The 16,415-nt window shown below is 39.8% G+C and overlaps 1 protein-coding gene and 1 long non-coding RNA gene across 2 annotated transcripts; both read left to right on the plus strand.

Annotated features, from left to right (window-relative positions):
- The first annotated feature begins 6,798 nt into the window (after positions 1–6,798).
- atp6ap2 (ATPase H+ transporting accessory protein 2) lies at positions 6,799–13,311 on the plus strand. Its single transcript, XM_085249949.1, has 9 exons — positions 6,799–6,955; positions 9,450–9,580; positions 9,690–9,818; positions 9,911–10,006; positions 10,100–10,237; positions 11,632–11,685; positions 11,784–11,933; positions 12,024–12,143; positions 12,454–13,311. Exons 1-9 carry the CDS (start codon positions 6,904–6,906, stop codon positions 12,646–12,648), a joined length of 1,065 nt encoding a protein of 354 aa, XP_085106075.1. The 5' UTR covers positions 6,799–6,903; the 3' UTR covers positions 12,649–13,311.
- Positions 13,312–14,675: 1,364 nt separating this feature from the next.
- LOC146556526 (uncharacterized) lies at positions 14,676–16,173 on the plus strand. Its single transcript, XR_014889044.1, has 3 exons — positions 14,676–14,830; positions 15,094–15,183; positions 15,544–16,173. It is a non-coding gene; the product is annotated as an uncharacterized LOC146556526 (long non-coding RNA).
- Positions 16,174–16,415: the final 242 nt, after the last annotated feature.

Consider the following 16,415-nt stretch of genomic DNA (forward strand, 5'->3'; position numbering starts at 1 on the left):
TTTAAGTATTGTAGGTTTAGTGCAATTTATTGCTGCAACCCTGAGAGAACAATGTGCCAACTCCCCTTTTGCCGCCTATGTGGTGAACAGCTGCTGGCTTGCAGCGTCCTCTAGTGTATAAATCTGCAAACGCCACCCATTCAATGGGGCTTCAATTCTAAATCCCAACTTTTGTGTGGGTGCCGATGCTTTTTAATGTTAATGGAAATCCAGGAGGTTTTTGACTGCATCAAGGCAGGATTGGAAAACACAATATGTGAGTGTGTGTCATGATTTGATTACTTGATTAGCCAAATTAAAAGTTTTGGGTTTTTTTCAATGGCAATAATCACCTAATGATCTTCTTACTATCAGCAAAATCAGCAATGAAGTTCTCCTTCAAATGAGCAGTATCACTGAGGCTGCGGATCTCTATTCATTTGTGCCACAGAGCTCTACTGTTGTACACAAGTGACTTTAAACTTGGACTCATTGTTGGTGCCAGACAGACTAGTCTGAGAGTTTCAGAAAGTGCTGCTCTACTGGGATTTTCCCACACAAATGCTTAGAATGGCTTGTAAAAGAGAAAATATTAAGTGAGCAGCAGTTCTCTGGGTGAAAATGCCTTGTTGATGCCAGAGGTCAGCTCATACGAAGCCAACAGTTACTCAAATAACCACACACTATAACCAAAGTATGCAGAAGAGCATTTCTGAATGCGCAACAAGTCTATCCTTGACGCAGATGGGCCACAGCAGCAGAAGACCACACCGGCTCCCACTCCTGTCAGCTAAGACCAAGAATCTGAGGCTCCGGTTCACACAGCCTTAACAAAACTGGACAACAAAAGGTTGGAACGGCACTTGGTCTGAAAACATTGTTGCTGACCATGTTCATCCCTTTATGACCACAGTGCACCATCTTCCAGCAGGATAACGCTCCATGTCGCAAAGCTCTGATCACCTTAATCTGTTTTCTTGAACATGACAACTTACTTCAATGGCCTCTATCGTCACCAGGCCAGATTTGAAATGGGAGATTCACATTGTGAATAAGCAGCTTCAAAATCTCCAGAAACTCTGTGATGCCGTCATGTCAATATGTTCGAAATATATTCACTATTTACTATTGTTTGAGAAATGTTTTCTAAATCCACAGTGTCCATCTTCCATAACACGAAAACGAGAGTGGGAAGCACCACAGGCACGTGCAGTGGGAGTTTGCCAAGAGCACGTATATGTTACTTTATTCACATGTTTAGGTCTTGTAGTGCTGCTGTGTTTCTGTGGCACATAATTCTGGAAATGTATATTTCAGCTAAGCAGTTTGGAGCCAGGTGATAAGGTGAGGTTGTGTTTGATAGTGTTATTTCGTACTGTAAGCCAGCTGTCACTCAGGAGTGACGGTAACATTTCAGCATATTGTTACTCAAGTGGTCCGGGATGGGACTCAAAATCTCGTCTGGGCTCTGCAGGTTTTTGTTTTTGCTAGACTCGTGCTATTGGAGTTTTAATAGACAACATTTTCTGCCACTGTCTCCTGGAAGATATTTATAATGTTTCACTCCATGTGAAAAGAGACAGAAATGCTGTAAATTTGTTCAAAAACAAAAAGAAGACCACTTCAGACTCTGGCTGCTTTCCAACCCCTGCACAGTTGGCCAATAGCCAGTGAAGGTGGTGAATGTCAAATTGGTAGTTTCAGAAAGTCAGACAGGTGTGGAAAAAGGGGGTTTCCTAAGGCATCTGAGCATTCGGTGAGCATTTCTGACAGACTGCACAGACGCCTTTACGGTATAGGAATAACAGTTGCTATCCAGGGCTGCGGGCAAACTATAAAATATATTAAAAAAATGCAATGCAATTGTCAGCTGTGTGCACTCTACTAGATAAGCAATGATTGCATGCACGTTACAGGGTTTGCTGGACTTGTAGGACTAGCCCACAGCCCCACAGTGAAGCAATCTGCAGTCTGCATCACAACTTCCACATCCCCTAAATGTTTAGATTAACATCGACACATCCGTTCAGGAAATAAATATCTGGATAGACAGACTGCTGTGGATGGAAACAGCAAATTGCAGTACATGAGCATAAACCAAATCAAGTTCTTCAGACAAAGTTAAAGATAAAGACAAACTAATATCATTGTGGGGATATAAGATGATCTTAGGACTTCTTTTTAAGTCCAGCAACATCACTCAGAATGCTCAGTGTGACTGCTTGCTTTTGCTTAGGTGAGGAAAGTCTGAGATGAACTGCTTTCTGCATGCAGGTCGAGAGGAAACGGCCCATTGCAGATATCCTGGTAAAGGTGTCAGACTCGTGTCAGGTGTCAGAGTCTGTCAGACAGCTAATTTAGATGCTGAAGGCGTTAGTTTGTCAGCTGAGACTCTGAAGAGTCATATCCTGAGGCAGAGGTTGCAGGAGGGTCACAACTCAGTGTCAAGAGGATCTCTACTCTGACTAACTTCCCACTTTACTCAACAGCAGGATGTAATTGCAGATAAGGGCTTTGTCTCTGAATATAAACCTCTAATAAGCACTTATTATGGGCACTATTAAGTGGAAAAATTGGGATGACACAGAATACGGCGTGGATATGCTCGTCACCCACGGTGAAGGCTTTGTTTCTTCCTAATTGTCAGTAAAATTCATTAGAATGGAGCCAAGCAGACTGAAAAATGAACGGTTGCGTGCAGCTCGATTTAGTTGGTAATGTCTGAATCTTGGGGTTTTTCTCCATTATTAATGAGCTCCCAGAAATAGTCTGATGATTTAACTGATTTATGGAACTGAAAAATCTCAAGCAAGTGTTGTGATAAAATTTGATCTGCAGTGTCGATAAATCAGCGCTGAAACGTCTTTTAGCCACTGCAACCCTGACAAAGGACAGAAAGAAAAGCTTACCACTCTTACTAAAAGGCAAACCAACCAGGGGGCCATTTCTGAGTGCCACTCTGCATGCATTCTACTTTTCTTTTCCTGTCAAAGTGCATTTGGATGGCTTGTTGACATCTACAGGGATGCAAATGGACACACTTCAGCTTGTGCACAATTCTGACACGCTCTTACTTAACCCTCAGTCATTTTTTTTTCTCTATTTGGCACGGCATTCTTATGAAAAGTCATGTTTTCTCTCAGACATTTCTTGGGTTCGATTTTCGAGCTTTGCATGGAACGATTTGTAATCATTTTAGAATTAAGACAGCATAACGGATATCAGATGACTTTTTTCACCGCATCATCATCTCTGGAGATGATGGAGCGGTTATCTTATTTTGACACAGCCCTCAGACTTAGGGATAAAATCACGGCGACTTAACACTGAACGTGTGGAAATACGGAACCGCCTTAGGCCAAGTCAGAAAACAGGCGTGTGCTTTGCTTTGTGCCAGCTTCTAAACAAACCAGTAGGGCCACAATGATAAAGGTCAAATACTGATTGAACATATCCACAACTGGCAAGTTTTGTGTGCTTTGGTTACTACATTGATTTGGACCCTGGTTACACCGCATTCCCAACAATGCTGACAAAGTGCAGCTGTAGAACCATTTCCGTCCCTTTGAACATCTTTCGATGTCATTTCTTCTACCATACATTTTTAAGTGCTGAGCTATCACCAGCTTTTCTGTAGTCTTTTTTCCCCGATGAAACGCTCTGATCAAGTCATAACTTAAGAATTCAAGGCGTGTAGATGAAAATGAGGAACTGCCAACTGTAGTTAACACACAACTCACACTCATTTTCATATCTTAGTGGGGACATGTAATTGACATAATGCTTTTCCTGGCATCTTACCCTAACCCTAACCATGAAAAATGAATGCCTAACTCTAACCCTCTAAACCTAACCATAACCTAATTGTCACCCTGACACTAAAACCACATTTTGAGTCTCAAAAATGCCTTCAAACTCATGGGGATGGGCATTTGGTCCCCATAAGTGACAGTTGGTCCCCACAAGTATAGTAACACACACACACACACACACACACACACACACACACACACACACACACCTTCTCCCAAACATAAAGACAAAGTGCATTCGATTCCATTTATTCCTGAAAGACTGAATCTCTAACATAATGGAGACCACAACACCTGCACTTTACAGCAAGTTTGCTGCTGGTTTTAAAACAAAAGTAGCATTAAGTAGCGTTTCTATTTTTGTCTCGATTTGCTGCCTTTTATTTTATGTGTCTGTGTGTTTTTGTCTATGCTGTATATTCACGTGCTTTTTATGTGTCTGATTATTGATTATCACTGTTGATTGTCAGCATATAGTGGTGGTCTATGGGTTTATGTCTGTTTACAAACCATATTTCTCCCATGATCATAATAATGTTCAAAGGAACAAAGAGAAAAAAACCCTGGATGGTTATTTCACTGTTTTGTGTAGCTATAAATATTGTTGGTTTCATCATTTAACTATTAATTTACAGAGGAAATGAAAAATATTATTAATGCCCTCAAATTTACAATTTTATCCACAGTAATTCTAGTTTGCAGATATACGAGTCATTAAAAAAAATTTTTGTGTACAAGGCCTTTGTTTATACACCAGCAAGACAATTATAGCAGAGTAAATAATCTCATATATCTCACAAAAACTTGTAAGCCCTCCAGGGGATATGTTTTTTAAAGATAGGATAAGAAAGGCTTTATTTAAGGCAAAGGTTGGGGTGGAAAATTCTAGTTTTGACTCATCAAAACAACATAGTTATTAAAAAGTAGCTTTAACTGGGTAGAAAAACAGTATAGCTTAATTACATAAAAAATCCCCCAAAGAGCTCAATTAAATAGAAAAACAAAGCAAAATAGAAACTTATTCTAGTTTCTTGCAAGAGGTCACCACAGCAGATGGATCTGCATGTGTAGTTTAACAAAGATTTTTCCTCTGAATGCCCTCCATGACATAAGATTATTCATCAGCACCACAGTGTTTCCTCTTAGTCTTGAGCTTTCAGGTGTGAAGCAAAATAACAAATAATAATAATTTAAATAAATAATTTACTGCATAATTTAGGAATTCTGTTGTTACAGAAGTTGAAATCATCATCATCATCATTATTATTATTATTATTATTATTATTATTATTATTATTACAGCTAGGTGGCCAGTTGGTAAAGGGGTTAAAGTGGAATTTGGCTGTAGTGGCTCAGCGTGGGGAAAAGAATGACACCTGAGAATCACAAGTCAAAATTCTGAGAAAAACGTCAAAGTTCTGACCTTAATCTCAGAATTTTGACTTTAATCTCAGAATTCTTACTTTATTTCCTCAGAATTCGTCAAAAGAAAAAAAAAGAAGACATGCCCACTTTTTTTCTTTTCCAATGTTCCTTATCCTCTTCCGTATCCTCCGTACTTGTCAGCTCTAAATTTCCAGTTTATTAAATATCATTGAGCAATCCTTACCTTTAAACATGGCTAAACTGGACACTACAACACAGTGTGGTGTCGCAGAAGTGGCGAAAAGGTGAAGCTGAAACGGTAAGAAAAGAAAATTAAACTAAAAATAAATGCAGCAAAATTTGATAAATGAACATGCAATATGTTAGTTGGGCCTTCAGCTGCAACAGTAGTACCAGCAACAGCTCAGTCTCATAGGCACCGGAAGCTGTTCTTGCTAGCACCATCCATTGAGAAGTGCAGGAGGGAATCCCAACAACAACGTAAGGAAGAGGTGAAATTAGCCTGGTAAAAAATTATATGGAAGGAGATACTTCGGAAGTGAGCGACTCAAGGGTTCCAGTAAAATGAATGCTTACTTTTACTCAAATCCACCATGACACCTCATGTAACATGTAAATTTAAGAATATTTATTTTTTGTTACTTTTTAAACGTTATTTCTGTCTCTAGTGGAGTTTAATTTTATATTGTTCTATCTTTTTAAAAATATATATATCTTATTATATCATATTTTTTAGATGCTGGGTGACTTGTTTTTTCCTCATCGCACTCACTTCATTGTAATGTTGACCCAGTGTTAACCACAGGTGGCTAAAGTGCAGACCTTCCTTGCTTGAGTTGAAGTACAGATACCCGTGTTAAAAGCAAACAAACAAAACAACTTTACTCCAGTAAACCCTGAAGTACTGAAGAAACTTCTTTACTCAATTAAACATGAAAGGTACCGGTGTTGGAGTTAATTCGGCGTTGGTTTTGTGCGCAGAAACATTGGGTAGGATGTTTTTCCAGGTAGGATGGATTCCCAGAACACCTCGGCTCCAAAAATGTACTTAAAGTAAGACAGTAAATATTAGCTCCTTGAAGGACAATTCTTCTAAGCATTTTTGTACAAAGGTAACTGAACCTTGTGCTATATTAGTGTAATAATAAAATGATATTAGTGCATGAAAATACAAATATTATTAAAATATACACTCTATTTCTAATTATTGTAATGAGCTTGAATGGGTGATGCAGAACACATGCAGTGAAAGATAATTTAGGACAATGACTATTTTTGTTGCGTACATCATAGAAAGTGACTACACCACTAACAATAAAATGAATACAGTCAAGGTTACCGTGGAATTCAGCACGTAGGGGAATCCTAAGAGCTGTGTAGTGGCTCGGTATTGGGAAAAGAATCAAGTGAAGTAGAATAGCGCAATAAAATCCATAAAGCAATATAAAACAAAAATTGCTAACGAAATACAGTAAAACAGAAGCACAGCAAATACTAGATAAGATTAAGGTGTATATAGGGTGTAAAGTTTAGTTGAAGTATAACTACGATGTAATAAAATCTCCTTGGAGAAACATCACAGAGACGTTTGGTCGTCAGCGAGTGTTGTTTCCCCTCCAGTCCAGCAGGCGGCGGTAGCGCACGTGAAGTCCTACAAGAGCGAGACGCAGGTCAGCTGATCGCTGCTGTAGAGGAGAGAGAGACGTCTGTGAAGATCTTGCGAAGGATGGAGTCTGTTTTTACCGTCACTTTGACCTTCTACTGTCTGTTCACAGTCGGTAAGAAATACATAATAATAGTTTTTCATTACTGACGTGTTGGGGTGTTTTCCTCCCCCCACGTATTTACGTGTAATAGTAAAGTATCTTATATGCGCTGAATGGCAGGTCGCTCGCCGAGCCCGGAACATTGTTAGCGTTGCCGTTTAACTCATTGTAATATTTCTGTGGCCAGACTCGTACGACCGTGCTAATATAAACGAGGAAAAGTGGAATAATAACTCTGCGGATGCTGAGAATCATTGTTCGGCTTTGGACTATCATCAAGCGGAAGACCACAGGGTTAGCTTGTTGCTAACGGAGATTATAGCTCAGTCGCTTCTTAAAATCTGCCAGTGACGACGAGGACGTGGTTAATATTCGTAAGGACGAGGTTGACAAATCCGTCCAGGTCATGTAAAAATGAAGAAAGTACTAAATATACGGCTTCCTGGTAGAGGGTTACGATTTTACAGAAGCCTGGGTGGTCACGTGACATGGTCTACGCCACTGGTTCCCCTTTATTCACCATCAGCTCTCTGTCACGAGTTCTTCCTTCATCCACATGAAAGGTGAGGGGCGATAGTTACTGAGCAGGCTGCTGCTTCTTGTGTTTGCTGTAACAGTGAGAAACTGTGCGCCATCCTCCAGCAGCTCAGGGCTGACAGTCAGTAAACGTTATAGTGTTAACGCCATATCACTGTTTAAATACTTTTAACTGTTTCCTTATTCCTAAGGGATTTGCAGAGATTTTTAAACTGTATGCCGTTCCAGGCCTCCCATTTATCCAGGCTTGGGACTTCCATTGTATCAAAAAGTGATTGTCTGCCAAAAAATTATTGCCCACATTTGAACTGTTGCAAATGACGTGTTGACCTATAATATGTCAAACATATCTCTAATGAATGATATCAAGTCATTTTGAGCCAGAATGAACATTCCTGTCACAAGGTTGAAGACGTAGAAGTTTATATATTCTCTCTTTGTCCATGTAAATTTATCATGTATATTAAAAATGTCTTTTTCAAGAGATATCTGACCAGTAGGGTAGCAGAAATGGCAATCACAGTGGCCAAGAAGGACCGGATTGATTATAATGTAGGAACAGTAAGGCAGAGTCATGCAAAACAGGTAATTTCTTTAATTACGCATATCCAACTAAGCGTCGCCGCTATATTGTCATGGTGGACAGGTCTGCAGTCTGTCACAGGGCTAAGGCGCAGACAGACAACTCTCATTCACACCTACAGACACACTAGAGCCTACAGTTAGTGTAAACCTGTGCATGTCGTTTGACTGTAGAAACCATGCAACCATCTGCAAACCCATGCAGACTCCATAGGCTGGATACAAACCAGTGAGGCCACAATGCTGCCCTCTTTGGAAAAACAGCAAAAAAGAAATATGTGTCATTATGAATCACATGTGATATTTATAGATGTAAAACAGTTTACTGCCATGAATGTGTCAGTCTGGTTCTAACACTAACAAATATTGGCCCTCTTGGTTTGGTAAGAAAAACTGACATTTACTTGGAGTCATTAACCCTGGTAAACATAATTGGCTTTGATTTTATTGTAATGTCCCACTTTTCATAATTATATTGTAATGTTTTGCTTTCATATGTAGCTAATAGATCTAGAGGATCTAGATTTACTGCTACTGAAGCCTTGAAACAGATACTTCAATCAATCAATCAATCAATCAAGGCTTTATTCGCCACGTGCAGGTTGCCCTGCAGTGAAATACTTTAGTGCGAACAGCTCATGAATTTCAAAGCAGTTCTACAGTCCAACACTGGTCTCGCAATCTGTTGGAGAGCCGCGAGCGTCGCCATACTTGCGCTCTGTGATGTTGTCATTCTTGTGCTCAAAGAGCCGATTCTGAGAACTCACGACTTAATGGTCAATATGTTGATAAAAATCACTCTGTATCTGTGACAGGTAAAAGAAATGGTACAATACAAGAAAGTATTCCTGTGTAACCCGACTGGATCGTCTTACTCACTAAACTAGCCTGAGGGGTGATAGCTAAAGTTCTTGCTAGATGGTAAATATTTTAAGTAATGCTGTATTCACTGAGTCAGTATTCAGTACAGGAGCAAAAGAAGTTTCCGGACAGAATTGGACAAAATTCGTTGTAATTTAATTTTTAAATCATTCACAGAAAAAGTAGTACATGTGCCATTCTTTCAAAAACTTGTGCATGTTGCCATGTGACGCTTCTTTTTGTTCCTTTTGTGGGAATTTGTGATTGCAAAATGGCCACATTTTAAAATACAAAATTGGGCAATGAGTTGGATACAGAAAGTGCACCGGGCAACAGATAGTGACTTCACTGGTTATTTTAGTTTTGTTTGAAGTTTGGTGGTGATTGGGATCAAAAAGAAAGCTAAGCTAATAATTATATTTGTAGGTGGTGATATTTTTTTTTTGTCTTACTTTAAAAAACAAAAACAAAACCGTACCCTATTCTTTTCCACTTAGATTTACAGTCATGCTGTTTTTCCCCTCAGGTGTCCATGGAGACAGCTTCACTGTGCTGCAGGCTCCAGAGTTTGTGTCCTTCCAGAAAGGTGACTGGCCGGTTTCTGGAGAGAAGATTCCAGACCTTGTGGCTTTAACCATGGGCTTCTCAGTTCAAGAGGTGATTCGTTACTTCAACTCATGCTCCACAGTTTTATTAGTGTTATAGAAGAAGACTAAGCTCATAATTACGCCAGCTTAAGCTCTACTATGCGTGTCCAATTGCACAGGATCTATTGTGGCCAGGCCTCCAGGCTGGTCCGTTGTTCCAGCGGCCCCGGGCCAACATTCTTGTTGTGGTGAGAGGAGTGGATAGCCTGGCTCTGCCTCAGAGCGTGGCCTCATATCCCCTGGAGAATGTAAGTATGACCGTTTTTGTGCATCAGCTTTTTATCTTGGTATAAATAGAAGTGTAGACCTGTATATGAGGGTGCTATCTTCTTTTCTGCAGCCCGTTCCCTTCACCATGGATAGTGTTGCAGAGACTGTACACTCTTTGTTTGCTGAGGACACCCCTGTAGTCCTCCAGCTGGCCCCCAGTGAGGAGGTAATAAAAGTCTGCTGATGTACTTCTTATCTGAGACATCCCTCTTGAGGCACTGTTAGTTATTTACTTTGACCTGTCTTTCATTTCTTTCAGCGGCTCTATATGCTCGGCAAGGCCAATGCTGTGTTTGAGGACTTACCCGTCACGTTGCAGCAGATCCGGGCCCGTCTGTCCCAGGATGGCTCAGTGCTGTCTTCTCTTCCCCTCAACTCTCTCAGCAGAAATGCAGAGGTCAGTTCTTAGCCACGTTTAAAACCAAAAGACTTAGTTCTTACTAGAGATGGACCGATCCGATATTACGTATCGGTATCGGTCCGATACTGACCTAAATTACTGGATCGGATATCGGAGAAAAATAAAAAATGTAATCCGATCCATTAAATATCACGAAAGCACCTCACAAAACTTGCAACGCGCCGTAACTCGCCTCAGAACGTTAGCACGTCGGAGCAGTATGCATCACGTGATAGAGCGGCTGTGGCATGCGGGACCTGTCGGTGGTCTGGATAGCATGTGGAGCTTCGCTAGCAACCCGGCATTTCATCTCCGACAAAGTTATCCCCGAGAGAAGTAAAGCAAGTGTGTAAGTCCATCTCTGAATGTTTGTAAAGCATTCCTGCGTTAAGCTTAACAAGCGATATATGGAGCGACTGCCTCCTCTTGCTGCTACTTCAATCATGAAACTGCTTAACGATCAGCTGATCGGCTTTTCTGTCGCGAGTCCGTCTCTCTAGTTTGCTTTTGGCCCACTTTGCACCAGAAAGAGGAAACCAGCGGCTGAACAACAGCAGCACGTTTAAGCTTGATCAGCTGTTGTTAGAATTTATTTAATATTACTTTCTACACCAGGATCTTTTTCTACGTAGCTGACGGCTGGTAACTGTGCAGGGGCGGATCTAGCAAAGTTTAGCCAGGGGGGCCGATAGGGCATGAACAGGGAAAAGGGGCACAAAGACACACTTTTCTTTATTCTCATTTAAAATGTCTAGCTTTTAATAAATAATTATCCGAATCTTACACCCAAAGTTTTAATTTGATGTAAAAGGAATAGAAGTCCATTACTGTATATAGAAACTATTAAGTCTACGGTAATATATATACCCTAGTAAGCTATAGTACTTTTTCCTTTGGGAAGGTACCATCTGTGCAGTCTGCAATTTTGCTGAAGAAAGATGTTGAATCTATTTAATATTTCTTGAAAAATAATTGATTGGAGTTGGAACCCTATTAGTTAGGTTGCTTAATATTTATGCTAAGTACTCTTTAAAATACCAGAATAGGGAGGATGGTGTAGGTTTAAGTTTATTAGATTGATCAGTATTGCTGAACTATGAAACTTTTTTTTTTTTGCATACAGGTATAACAGAATAGCTTTAGTGTAGTTGTTGTTTTAAACTTGAATATGAACTTATACAAAATTCAGCAAGATATTTAAAAAAAACAGTTTTGTTGATTAAAAAACACTATATCGGATTCATATCGGTATCGGCAGATATCCAAATTTATGATATCGGTATCGTATCGGACATAAAAAAGTGGTATCGTGCCATCTCTAGTTCTTACTCCTTAGTTAACCAAAATTCCTTCCTTTGCCTTTCTTACCCTTTTATTCTTATTTTTGTTAGGCCGATTTGCTCTTCCTGTCTGAAGTCCAAGTACTGCATGATATCACCGCTCTGGTGAGTTGTTCCCTCGGACTGAAGCAATTCTTTCCACTTACAAAAAAAAAGGAAAAAAGAGTTGTGTTTGACGCAAATCTTTTCTTTCCCTCCTGTAGCTGCAGAGACACAGACATTTGGCTAAGGACCACTCCCCTGACCTGTACTCGTTGGAGCTGTCTGGCTTGGAGGAGCTGAGCCGGCTCTATGGTCCAGACTCCCCTCAGTACCGCGATGCCACGGCCCTTCTCGCTTCTGTCCTTCAGAAGGTTAGAAGAAGATCTGAAGAAGCGATACGCCTCTGCAGCTAACAATTTAACCACATTTTAACCGTGTGCGTTTTTGTTTTTTCATTTCAGTTTGGGCAGGATGTGTATGGTCTCTATGGCAACAGCTCTGTGGTGGAGGTCGTTACAGTGAAGGCCTTTGAAGCTCCTTTAACCAGGAAGTCCCGCTCAATCCTGGAATCCAGACAGATTGTAAGTCTGGGTCAACCTACTTTTTAATATATATATATGCCAGAGGAGATACTTGCTGAACATGACATAAATGTACCAAATTAGAATGGGTTTATTTACATTTCAAGCACATTTTCTGTAACACATGTAGTTTAGAGGTCTGCGTCATGTAGCAGAGAATAGCAGCAAAATTACTTTTCTTTTCGAGAGGCGTTCATTCAGCTGTGTGGTGATTCTGAGTTTGTTTTGTTTCTTAGCTGCGGACACTGACACTTTAAACTAGTTCCAAATAGCTGTTTTAAATTTCTTGACTACTGCAAACATTTTTCAGAGTAACCGAGGCAGCCTCTACAACCTGGCTCACAAGTACGACGTCGAGTACGCCGTGGTCTTCAACATCGTGCTGTGGCTCATGATCGTTCTCGCACTCGCTGTCATCGTCATCGCTTACAACCTGTGGAACATGGACCCGGGCTACGACAGCATCATCTACAGGATGACCAATCAGAAGATCAGGATGGACTAAGTTCTGCCTGTCAAATCTCCTGTTGTCCCCTTAGAGCCCTCTAGTGAATGTTTGTGTTTTGTGTGAGGTCTCATTTAGTGAATAAACTGTGAGACTCTGATGGGAGGAAGACCATAATACCACTCACGTCTTTGTTTAGAACTCTGGCTGCAGAACCTACAAAAATATTAACATTTCGTTAGCGGCTCCTCAGTTTATCTACAGCGGTATCGTTCTTCATGTCCTGGGAGAACAAACTGAAACTTCCTCTCTATAAACTCACAGCATTCCTTATAAATTTAACCACTCACTATCTGTGTCTCATCTGTTTTTCTTGGTGATTGAAGTTGTTTTTTGTTGTTGTTGTAAAAAATATATTGTAATATGAAAGAAGGAGATTTATCTGGTTTCTCTGTGAAATTGTTGTGCTTTTCTTTCTGTGGGAAACAGTTTTAAGTTAAATGAAATTTTATGTGTATATATTGAATATACAAATGCAACTGTATGAGAAACGGCTGTGCTCTTGTAAAAAGATGTCAAGTAGACTTCAGCGTGCTTCTATTCTAGATTACAGATGTGTTGGGACACAAATACTGGATCTAAATGTTGTTTGTTAGGATTGGATTCGAATAAATGAAGCTCTGTAAATTGCAATATGTGAATGACAATAAATTATTAAATGGATCACCCTGATTTTTATTTACTCCTATATACCACACACTGTGCATAATTATGAAGCTTGATTAAGGTTTTATCTAGTATCTACTAGACAACACCACTCTCCTGGGTTCTCTGCATTGGCCTCCTGCACATGTTATTTTATTTTAATATTTTACTGGCCACTTAAAAGTCTCCTGGATTTGGCCCCAAGCTGCTAACAGTTATTGACCCCATATGAGCATGAGGCTGTATCCCAATTCAGGGTCTGCAGCCTTAACGTATGCAGCCTTAACGGTCCACAAGGGCCACGTACTCAAAGACCGCTAAGGCCGGAAGTGCGAGGCTTGTGAAATGGGACGGTCTAGCCTCCGTCGCGCTGCCCAGGTTGCCTAGCAACCAAGATACTAACAGCTGGAAACGTTTCATACAGCATTGTTTGACAGAAATGAAGGAGAACATATTTTGTTCATTTGTTTGCTTGTTTCTACATGAGCTTTGATCATTCTCTGTAAGATTAAGGTCAGCTATTGAACGGCGTATATTTTAAAGTAAAGGCTTTAAAACCAAGTTAGTACAAACATCACTAATGTCACATAACTTTGCCGACATGTGGCCAACAGTAATGTTTTAATGTTCTTCGTTATTAAACATTTGCACATAAATAAGTCACATAATATTCAGTACTTACTTAAAGTTTACTCTTCGGGGCCCCTCATCCGCTGTGTTTTTTTTTTTCAGCAAAATTATCCACACCCACCGCCGCGCTATGCATTCTGGGATATGTTGGGCCACGAAGTCTACACCGCCACGCCCTTAAAATTCAGGGAAATGAAGGACGCATTTGAGGGCCGCATTTCGAGCAGTCTTCGTCGCGTCGCTGTGACGTAATCGGCCTTAAAATGCGGCCTTTAAGGCTGCAGACCCTGAATTGGGATACAGCCTGAGTTGTCTTGGATCCACATTCAGAGTACTTACAGCTGTTCCAAAATCAAGAGTTAAACCTAGAGGTGACTACTTTTGCCATCAGGGATCCTCAACTTTAAAATGATCCACCCGAGGAAATCGCTTCTTAAAGCTCATTTCAATAGACTCGCTTGTATTTGTTTATATTTGTATTCTTTTTGGTGACATCCCTTCAATGCCTGCCTACCCTTTTAGTTTTTTTGAATTTGTAGTTCTATTAAATCTGTAAAATCTGTTTTGAAAGTTGCTGTATAAGTAAAGATTATTATTATTATTATATTTTATTAGATATCCTGTAAATGTTACGTCAACCCCAATTCTGTATAATCATTCTTATGTCACCACTGCACAGGTATTGCTCATCGCACATCGTCTTCATTACATGTTCAGCTTTCGTAACAGCTCAGCCAATCAGAAAGCAGTGTTTCTTGAAGCCCCGCCTCCGGCACAATATGTAGTAGGTTGTGAGCTTTTATAACCATTCGCGGACACAGGAAGCTGTGTGTACCTGTTACGGAGAAGTTTACGAAAAGTACAGATTGACACTGGACAGAAACGATGGTGTGACTGCTAATAAAAGGTAGGAGACTTTTCTGAAATCCCTGTTAAACCGTTTCGCGTCCACGCGGTGTTTACATTTTTTCCACAATAAGATCTACCTATCTATGTGACTGTATATACAGTGTATACATGTGGCTTGACTGTATATTTATATATTATATATTTTATATACACACACGTATAGATAGACAAATATGTACAACAAAACAAAACATTACACAAAGCACACTCATACTCATAGAAAATCGTGTTGTTTTGTTGTGTTGTTGTTTCATATTGCAGCTAGCATCTACGTGGTTAGAAGGATCCGGGCTTCCATCGCTGAAGGAGAGCAACAGGAGAAGCCCATCCTGACACCATGTAGTGCTATAGGTAAGATAATAACCAACTAATGGAAATAAACTGCAAGCAGGAAAAAAGTTCAAACTGTCTATGACTGTGGATGTCGCAGATCTTCGTTAAATGTTAGCTGAACTGTGCCTCTATTTATTATTTTTCATTCTAATGAGTCATTTTTGTCTTACACTTATGCAAAACATTAATTTAGTAAACAAGCAACACTTATTTTTACCAGTGAACTGCACATATAACATAGTTCTTAAGACATTACATCGTTAAGCATGAGATTAGGGTTACCGGTATTAGCGGTAAAGACAGTGTGCGTGTAGATTTATGCAGGAGCATTACACTGTAAATATCACTGACTCCCATGTGTTTCTCTTGTCATCTTAGCTGGAAAGAGAGCGGGGCAGGGGTTGAGAGAAAAAGCCTCTGCTGCATCACTGAGCCCAGGATCTGATGAAGGCGTCTTAGAAGCAGCAGGGCCGGGGACGTCATCAGAGACAGCTGTGCAGAAATGTGGCTCCTGACGTTAAAGACTACGCTGGACACTAGGACCATGGACAAGTCAATAAAAATAAATAATCGATTATTTATTTAATTTCATTTTTGGGGGGTACTCATTCATTTTATACACTAAACAGTTTATGTGTGAAGATCTACATTGTTATTTTTCTTTTACACAAAAGCAAACATCAAACAAACAAGAAATATTATTCCAGCACTGTCCATGTTGTATGTTGTACCCAGTGGTCAAATTTTTATTACTTGAAACATTTTGACTTGCCACACCATGAAGTTAGCATAGCTAATAGAAAATATCATTATAATAACATTACCCAAAATCTGTTTAAAAAAAAGTCTGCATATGTTATCAAGTGTGAGTGGTAGGTCAACATGTTCTCTGTAAGTAAAATCTGAAGTTTATCTGCTGCAGTGTTTGAAGGCCGGCTCACCAACCTCTTTCCAGGGGCTGAGCTGGCCTGATGTTTCTGCAGTTACATCAATAAATTATAAAAATGCTCTTGTGGTCATATTTTCTTATATAAGGAATAAGAATGTACCAGTAAACATGCATTGACAATAATTGTGAAAAATGAAAATATCTATGTAAAAAATGAAATCTTCAATTATTTTATTTTAGTAATAAATGAGTGAGTGGCCGTTCTTTCACTGAGTTAGTTAAGTTAAGTGAGTTTTTTTTTTCTACAGCTTTCAGAAACAATTTTGCTGTTTGATTTCTACATTTTTGAAAATATATTTAT

This window comes from Mchenga conophoros, linkage group LG16, assembly GCF_057382185.1.
Source record: "Mchenga conophoros isolate Kocher_MC1m ecotype Shallow Benthic linkage group LG16, M_conophoros_male_GT1.1, whole genome shotgun sequence".
In the NCBI taxonomy this organism is placed as follows: domain Eukaryota; kingdom Metazoa; phylum Chordata; class Actinopteri; order Cichliformes; family Cichlidae; genus Mchenga; species Mchenga conophoros.

Bases quoted from the DNA above. Each gene is read 5' to 3' on its own strand.
- atp6ap2 (XM_085249949.1), top strand. From the start codon at position 6,904: ATGGAGTCTGTTTTTACCGTCACTTTGACCTTCTACTGTCTGTTCACA. The intron at 10,007-10,099 runs GTAATAAAAGTC...CATTTCTTTCAG, and splicing joins AGCTGGCCCCCAGTGAGGAG to CGGCTCTATATGCTCGGCAA. The intron at 10,238-11,631 runs GTCAGTTCTTAG...TATTTTTGTTAG, and splicing joins CTCTCAGCAGAAATGCAGAG to GCCGATTTGCTCTTCCTGTC.